At 44.2% G+C, this 9,164-nt stretch overlaps 1 protein-coding gene across 1 annotated transcript in view; it reads left to right on the top strand.

Annotated features, from left to right (window-relative positions):
* The window catches only part of SLC12A2 (solute carrier family 12 member 2), a 131,932-nt gene that overhangs the window by 6,392 nt on the left and 116,376 nt on the right, over window positions 1–9,164 (top strand). The window contains exon 2 of the mRNA XM_019518176.1: window positions 5–355. Within this exon, the coding sequence (XP_019373721.1) occupies window positions 5–355 (351 nt within the window). The remainder of the gene's footprint in view (window positions 1–4; window positions 356–9,164) is intronic.

Genomic DNA, 9,164 nt, shown 5'->3' on the forward strand with positions numbered 1-9,164 from the left:
GGAGGGCGGCGGCGGGCGGGCGCCGGGCCGGGGCGGCGAGGACTCGGAGGCCAAGGGCCGGTTCCGCGTGAACTTCGTGGACCCGTCGGCTGAGAGCCCGGGGGAGCCCGAGGCGCCCGGCTACCCCAACGGCGGCGATACGGTGCGCAGCGAGGGCAGCATGGTGTCGGGCGGCGCCGGCGGGGCCCCGCACTACTGCTACGACACGCACACCAACACCTACTACCTGCGCACCTTCGGTCACAACACCATGGACGCCGTGCCCCGCATCGATCACTACCGCCACACGGCCGCCGAGCTGGGCGAGAAGCTCATCCGGCCCAGCCTGGCCGAGCTGCACGACGAGCTGGACAAGGTGAGGCGGCCCCGGGGCCGGGGCGCTTGGCAGGCGCCTGCCTCCGTGTGGCGAGGCGGTGTGGGGCCGGCTGAGTGCATCCCTCCTTCTGCCCTTCCCGGCTGCAAGGGACCCGCGGCGGCCTGTCCCGCCCCTCGTTTTCCCCGAGGCAGAGAGATGCAGCTGCTGCCGAGCCGGCAGAAGACTTGGCAGCTTCCCTGGGCAACATGTTCCTCATCCTGCTGCTTTTGTGGGTTCGTGCACCCCTCGCCCTCTCTTTCCAGGCTGTAAGGGACCTGCAGGGTCTTGTCTAGCCTGGTAGGCGCACGCTGCTTTTTCCCAAGGCAGAGAGATGCAGCTGTGGCTGAACAGGCGGATTTTGCAGGTTCCCTCGTCATCTTGTTCCTTGTCCTGCTGCTCCTGCAGTTTCTGAGCTGGGGAAGCAGGGGGGAGCTGTCATGGGGACTACAGACCTGTCTTCATGCATCCCTCATTCTCCCTTTCCAGCCGGAAGGGACTTGCATGGTCTTGTCCACCCCGGTAGGCACACACTGGCTTTCCCCAAGGCAGAGAGATGCAGCTGCTTCTGAACTGGCAGATTTCACAGCTTCTCTCAGCATCTTGCTGCTTGTCCTGCTGCTCTCACAGTTACCCAGCTTTGACAGGCACTTGGATCCACATGGGGAGGCAGGAGGGAGCTGTCATGGGGCTGGGTGCTCAGACCGTGGCTTTGTGCATCCCTCATCCTCCCTTTCCAGGCTGGAAAGGACCCACAGGGTCTTGTTCAGCCCCTTGCTTTCCCCAAGGCAGACAGATGCAGCTGCTACTGAACCGGCGGAAGATTTTGCAGGTTCCCTTGGCATCTTGTTCCTTGTCCCGCTGCTCTCACAGTTGCCAAAGGTTTTTTTTCTTTCCCCCGCTGAGATCGGATCTCACTGCACCTGTCTGTAGTTCAGTGCTGCTGCAGAGCAACATCCCTGAAATGAGTAGAGTTATTGAGAGGGAATTGGACTCACTCAAATTTTGCATTGTGTTATTAGCATTATATACACACACAAGTGACTGGGGCTGGGGAGATGTTCAGAAAGCGAGAAGGCTTGAGCAGGCAACTTCCTCCGGCCTGTCAGCCCTCTTCGCAAGGGTTCCTGTGCGCGCCCCCCCCCCGCTAGTGCTGCCCTACTGAGCTCTGGACGGCTCCTGGGAGGAGGGAGAAGGCTGCCTTGCTGCGGTCCATCTTTCCCTTGCTTGCCTCATTCCCTTTCATCATTAAGCCCTTGGAGCTGTGTCACTGCCAGCTTCCCCTGCTTTAGAGCAGCCGGCATGTTGTCCGTGGCAAATGACAGTTAAAGGGTCAGCAGCTCTGCTTAACAGATGCTGTAATTCACAAAGGAATTAAATTTGTCCTGGGTGTGATAGAGGTCAGAGCCAGCGTACATTTACGGGGTCCTCCCTGGTACTGTTTTCTGGGCAAATGAATGCTTGGTGTATGGATCTGGTCTAGATTTTTCTTGGCTTTGGAAGCCCTATTTGAAGACTACTTTTGTTCTAGATCACAATTGCAGTGTTTGCATTCTGTCTTATTAAAATGCCTTGGATGGGGGGCTAGTGGGGGAAGGAAGTCTTAGGTTTCTTAATCTCTTTTTTCCATTCTTCAAGTGTCCTGTATTAGCAGCCGTCTTTCTAATAGTAAGTTACTCGAGATGAAATGATGCTTTCCTTTGTACTGGTAATTGATGCATACCACATAGCTATAGTTATCTCTGTTCTCTTTCCCTGTATATTTCTAATAGAATTCTTACCTGACTTCCTTTTAAGGCAAGGTTCTCCATTGCCTTAAGTTTTTAATGTTTCTTTGAGTTGTGATGCTAGTTAGTTTAGCCTGTATTGCTGATCAGCTTCTGAATTCTGCAGGTTTGTACCCTTCACTGCAGACCTTTGCAGGAGTTGGGAACAACACACTTGCAGGCAAGGTTGTACGAGGCATAGTTCTGGTGGCAACTATTGCTTAAGTTTGAAAAATGTCAAGGCAAGGAAAGGCATGATATCCAGTAGTTTCTAAGAGTGAAGTCTTGATGCACTTCCCTCACTCCACCTCTGTCCTGTCTGCCTCTCCACCCCACCCTTGCCCCCATTCCTCTACTTTTGGAATCCAGGTAAATTTTGCTATTGCCTTTGGGAGGCTGTGCTTTGGGAGGAAGGTGTCAAGATCTCAGTTTGACATGTTTCCTAGCCATAGTGCTAAATGTTATGTAGTTTATGACAGGTTTGAATGTCATTCCTGTTTTAACAAATGTAATGTTAAGACCTACAATCAAAGTTCATTTATATGGAAATACTTTGTGCTCCCCTGAAATGCTGTAGATTTAATATATCAACTGCATACGAAAAACAGTTTAAGGATTTTTTTAATTTGTCTGTTTTAGTTTCTCCTATCTGTCCTTACTACATACATCATTCTTATAAGCTGATTATCAAGAACCAGTGAGACATTGATAATTTTCTTCTTTTTTGTGGCTTTCCATACATACTGGAATATAATGTGTGTGTTATTTTTCATTATATAACACACACGTGTGTGTGTGTGTGTGTGTGTGTGTGTGTGTGTGTGTGTATGCATGTATGAAAATTAGCAATGTCTCACTGTTTCTAGATAATCAGGTATGTTCTTTTTTGCAAGCTAAGGTAAATGACACCTTGAAGATTTGGAAGCGACAGCAACACTCAGAACTGGGCTTTACAGATGGGATCTCTCTTTTAAGAGCATAGTGATTGAAGAAACTACTTTGTTCTCAGTCAACCACCCCATGACCTTTTGGTATTCTGAAACAACATCAGTTTTAAACAGCCACAACATCTAAAACACTTCAGCAGGAAACCTAAGTCAAATTCTGTTTTGAGATCACCCTGACTGGGCAGTGGGTGATAAGGAGAGGGGATGTAGGAGCAGTGTATGGAGGTAGATAATATTTTTATAGTTAGATTGCTCTAATTAGGCCAAAACAAAAGCAGATAACTCAAACTTGTTAACTTCGTAAGTTGTCAGTATTTGTTGTGGATGTGTCTGTTGCAGGGAAGCTTGGTCTTGAAATAAGTTGTGTGTTTAAAACTGAATGGGAGTCTGTGGTGGTCTGATAATTTTAACTTTAATAAAAGTGTGGTGCTCATAGATGTATGCAAATGCTTAAATTTAAATTCTTTCCACTGAATCACTTAGCTCTTAATGTAGTATGTGTTGTCTTTAGAGTGCTTAATAGATGCTAACAGGTGCATCCTCCTGACGGTGAGGGTAAGCATTAGCCTCCATTTTAGAGATATGGAAAGGGAGGTGTGTTTTGAAGTCTGTGGCAGGTAATTCATGTGGAAACCAATATTGGAAGTAAAGTGTTGTAAATAATAGTACAACTATGGCACAAAGTGCCTGTGGGGTTTTTAAAATCTTTCTCCATGATATGAATACTATAGCCACATCCTACAACTACTTGGCTGCTTTCAGGCCACATAATATGTGTCTTTAAACCAGAGAGATGTCATGCTTAGGAGCAAATGGCACAATGGATTTTGTATATATTGCCTGTAAATACCTCTGCTTTAAGGAGGGGTGCGAGACCCCCAGCAATGTTGGGTGTTCTTGTCTTACTCAAAACTCAGGCCTCTACATGGTGGTTGGATTACCTGTGCATCTTTCAGCATGCAGTCAGTGAAGGCTCATCTGTAGGCTTCAATACAAAAAGTTTCAGTAATAACACTTCAGCCAAAGGTATGGCTCAAAATAACTATAGCATACACAAATGCATAAGGCAAAATTTAGTGGCACACCTGGTGTCAATTGTCATAGTGTCACTAAGGTCAGTTTGTTAGCTGAAGGTCTACCCCAGGATGCACAAACATCTGAAGTGCTACAGGAACTGTATTCAGTCCTATCTTGGGCAAAATGTTTTGACTAGTCTTAAACATGTCCCTTACTTAATATCAACATATTCTTAAAAATCCAGAAGCTTGTAATAGCACATGCTTCTCTTCATATTGTACTTTTAACCATGAGAATGACTGACTGGGGTCCTAATAGTAAAGATCATGTCCAAAATAATCATCATGGGGGAAAAAAAAAACTAGGGAAGGAAAAAGACGCACATCTGTCTTCGCTTAACTTTTAGCTGGGACCCACACAAGCATTACTGTAAAAATAAAAATCACCTATGTAGTTTAGTTTTTCTTTTTCAATTTAAGATACTTTTATATCTAGGTTTCAGGACTTGTTGTTTGGTTTATTTCTTGGGTTCTCCTACACAATACTTTGGTAGTGGGGGAAGCTGTATACAAATACATAAAATGTCCTGTTTCTGGTTTCATAACTTTAATGTAACTGGGAGGAAGGTTGTACCTGAAAATAATGTTGAGGCTTATAAAACTTACTGTTGTTGGGAATTTATGGTACGTAAATTGATTAGATTAACACACTTAGTCTGTGGAAATGGGTTCCATGTAATACAGACTGGGTTTGAATTTGGAAACAGATTACTAGTTGTCAGCATCACTCTCAGAGGTTAAATTAATGGACGAGCTGCCTTCAACTACAATCTTTCTGACATTTAAATTGACCTACAATGTGCTACATGCTGAATTTGTCAGATGTCTTTTCTTTAGTTAACTATTGTTTAGGGGAGGTAACTGAATTTAGGTGTCACACCTATAAGTGGATTGCTCTATCCTGTGCTGATCTGATTAGCATGAATTTTTTTTTAGAACACACTTTTTTGATGGTGTTACTTTAAGGTGCAAGAGAAATTATTTAGTGTTATTATGCTAGTTGTAATCTTAATCTAAATACTGTTTAGTCTAAATGCTGATCTCTTGAGAAAGGTCCAAAATTTGAAGGAAGGCTGAAAAGGGATGAGGGTACTGCAGAGAATTTGCATGTGGTATGGAACCTGTTGACACAGGCTTAAAAAATCATAGTGGGGAAAACTACTTAATCATTTTTGTTACGTCTTTTTACTGAGGGAGCAGGAAGAAGAGAGAATTGTACAAAGTTATATTGATGTTCTTGTTACTTGCAGGAAATTGTATGGTATGCTCTCACTGAAAAGAAGAGACTCTGCTCCTCTATCATCTAGGTGGGGAAATGCACACAAATACTTTGCTTAGGTGCATGAACCAGTACCTTACTTCATACTTTGCCAATACCATTTTATTTCCAACTTAATGTCTGCTTCTTGCAGGATTCAGCAAATACCTCCAGAGACGCAACATTTCCCTCCACACCCATAATTTGGGAGGTTAGGGGCAGCTCCATGTACCTTACTTTTTAACTGTAAAGAAGTAGTTAACCTTGAATATCACATAATTGTTCAATTATGTCTTTAACCAAGATGCTGTAGTCAGCAAGAAGGTTTATATCCCTAATTTCACAGCTACAATAACACTCCAACCCCACTTCATCAGGCAGCATAGTTCTAAACTGAAGAATTAATTGTGCTATATACAGTGCTTCTATTTCAGAACTTTAATGTATAGTTTTTTCAGGAATGCTCGAAATGAAGACAGTATTGTCTTAGGTTTGTTCAGAAACAATTTCTCTTGGGATAATATTTAAACCTTTTAAATTTTAGAAGAAATAATTGGGTTTTTTTTTAACAAATGTGAAATGTAACTCTTCTTTTCAGTGTTCAAATGTGAACTCTAATGCCACTTTGCTTGACTCCTTTAGGGCACTGGTAACTGGTTAGTATGTGAAGCAAGCCCTCTACTGGTAGCTGTGCTCTCGTTTTTATCCATGTTGCTTTCAGAAGATTCCATCCAGTTTCTTTGAGGTAGGAGGCCACAAAAACAGGAGTGGTCAGAGTAGCAAAAATATACCAAAATGAAGTGGTGGGATACAACAAGTTGCAAGAATTGCCTCTGTTTGGAAGAGAGGTGGGTAGGTAACTGGAAATCTGACAGGGTGGATTGATTTTTTTTTTCTTTTCTTTTTTTTTCTTTTTAATTATTTTTTATTTTTTTAAAGCAAATAATATGACTTGCTGACTAATTGTGATTAGTGTTGATTTATACTTAACCTTGGTACATATAAGCCTTGCATTATTTCATTTTTAAATGTGAATGGGCAAAGCATGCTCTTCTTAGGCAATCATATAACTTTTAACATATTTGTTCAGATTCTTAATTTTTACCTCTTAGAAAATGGTGAACGTTTGAGTCTAGTTAAGCTTACATCATTCCCACTCCTCCCCTCCCCCATTGGTATTGGGCATCGTTTGAATGGGAATGGAAATTCAGTTAAAATGCACAAAAAACATATTAAGAACTTTTTTCCCTATTGGGAACTTAGCACCTAAAGGGACCTCCTGGGACATTGAGTTCAGCCTGTGTTACATTAGGTGACCATGTCATAGTTAATAAAACCCTTTCTCACATCTGAAGGGTTCGTCTGCACTACTCCCATTGGAAAGCTGTTCATGAATCTTGTTTCTCTGACTGCTGAAAATCAAAAGGCTTGTAACCTAAACTTATTCAGGGCCAGTCAATAGCCACTTGTAATTTGGCCAGCCTTGTGTGTTAGCCTAAGTAGCTCTCTTCCTTCCCCGGCATTTACCCCAGATACGCACTTAGAGCAGTCCTGTCCCTTCTTTCAACCTTCATCCTGTTTGTCATAAGGTCTTTTGCCTCCTGTAAGATGGGTGTCCATTTCCTGATCATTCGGGTATTCCTTTTTTTTTTTTTTCCTGTTCCATTTTGTTTGAACTTTACTTGAACATTGACTGGGACTCTATTTGAGTTGAGGGGTTTCACCAGTGCCATAAATAATTACTTTACTACTCCCTTATTTTTATTGGAAATGACTAGCCTGATGTATCCTAGGATCATATTTGTGTGTCTCTACAGTTACATTATGTTGGCTCTGTCCTACAGTAAGATCACCTTTCCTTTGTTTGTAACTCTTGACATACAGCAGGAGCTTTTAGTTTCAGTAGGAGTCCTATCCTGATTCTGTTAAATTTTATCTTATGTTTGTTATGATCGGAAGAACTGGATGACATTAAAAACTATGACATGTTGGTTGTCCTCTGTATTGACAGTGTCTCTGGATATTTTGTCAGAGTTGAAACTTTGATAGCGGAAGCCCATCTCTTCCCGTTCTAAGACTGATCCTTGAGGAACTCCAGTAAGAACATCCACCCAGCCAAAAGTTTCCTTCAGCACAACTTGTTGTCTCCCTACTTCAGCTTCTCGGCCTTATCCAGATGAGTGTGGCTGTGTGGCATGTGGTGCCGCAGATGCACCACATACCGCACATTCAGTTGCTGTTTGGATTATAGATTCATAGATGTTAGGGTCAGAAGGAACCTCAATAGATCATTGAGTCTGACCCCCTGCGTAGGCAGGAAAGAGTGCTGGGTTCAGTTGACCCCAGCCAGATGCCTATCTAACCTCCTTCTGAAGACCCCCAGGTTAGGGGAGAGCACCATGTCCCTTGGGAGCCCATTCCAGATTTTGGCCACTCTAACTGTGAAGAAGTTCTTCCTAATGTCCAGTCTAAATCTGCTCTCTGCTAGCTTATGGCCATTATTTCTTATAACCCCCAGGGGCGTCTTGGTGAGTAGAGCCTCACCAATTCCCTTCTACGCCCCCATGATGAATTTATAGGCAGCCACAAAGTCACCTCTTAGCCTTCTCTTGTGGAGGCTGAAGAGGTCCAGGTGCCCTAGTCTCGTCTCGTAAGGCTTGGCCTACAAGCCCTTAATCATATGAGTGGCCCTTCTCTGGACCCTCTCCAGGTTATCCACATCCCTCTTGAAGTGTGACACCCAAAACTGGATGCAGTATTCCAACTGCGGTCTGACAAGTGCCCAGTAGAGGGGAAGTATCACCTCCTTGGTTCTGTTTGTCATGTGTCTGCTGATGCATGATAAAGTGCAGTTAGCTTTGCTGATGACTTCATCACACTGACTCATGTTCACCTTGGAGTCCACTAGGACTCCGAGATCCCTTTCCACTTCCATGCTGCTGAGCAGGTCATTTTCTAGGCAGTAGGTGTGCTGGACATTTTTCCTCCCTAGGTGCAGCACTTTGCATTTCTCCTTGTTAAATTGCATTCTGTTGTTCTCTGTGCCTTTGTCCAACCTGTCCACGTCTGCCTGTAGTTGTTCCCTGCCCTCCGGTGTGTCCACTTCTCTCCACAGTTTTGTATCGTCTGCAGATGTGGACAAGTACACTTCACTCCCTCGTCCAAGTCACTGATGAAGACAATGAAGAGTATCGGTCCAAGGACTGAGCCCTGCGGGACCCCACTGCCCATGTCCTTCCAGGTCGATACTGACCCGTCCACCACCACTCCCTGGGTATGACCCTCTAGCCAATTTGCCACCTGCCAGACTGTGTAATCATTCAAGTCACAGCCTCTTAATTTGTTCACTAGTATGGGGTGGGATACCATATTGAAGGCCTTCCTGAAGTCTGAGTAAACGATATCTACCCCTACTCCTGTGTCCAGGGGTTTTGTAACCTGGTCATAAAAAGAGACTAGATTAGTCAGGCATGATCTACCTGCTACGAACCCATGCTGGTTTCTCCTCAGCATAATTTTTCCTGCTGGGCCCTCACATGTATGAGCTTTAATAATCTTTTCAAAGACTTCACCAAGGATGGAGGTGAGACTGACTTGCCTGTAGTTGCCTGGATCCTCCTTCCTCCCCTTGAAAATAGGGAACACATTGGCCCTTTTCCAGTCCTCCGAGACCTGGCCCATGTGCTACGAGTGCTCAAGTATTCTTGCCAGTGGCTGTGCAATGACATAGTTTCATAGTTAGTAGAGTTGGAAGGGACCTGAGCA

This window comes from Gavialis gangeticus, unplaced genomic scaffold (assembly GCF_001723915.1).
Source record: "Gavialis gangeticus isolate Ggan-Ray unplaced genomic scaffold, GavGan_comp1, whole genome shotgun sequence".
In the NCBI taxonomy this organism is placed as follows: Eukaryota; Metazoa; Chordata; order Crocodylia; family Gavialidae; genus Gavialis; species Gavialis gangeticus.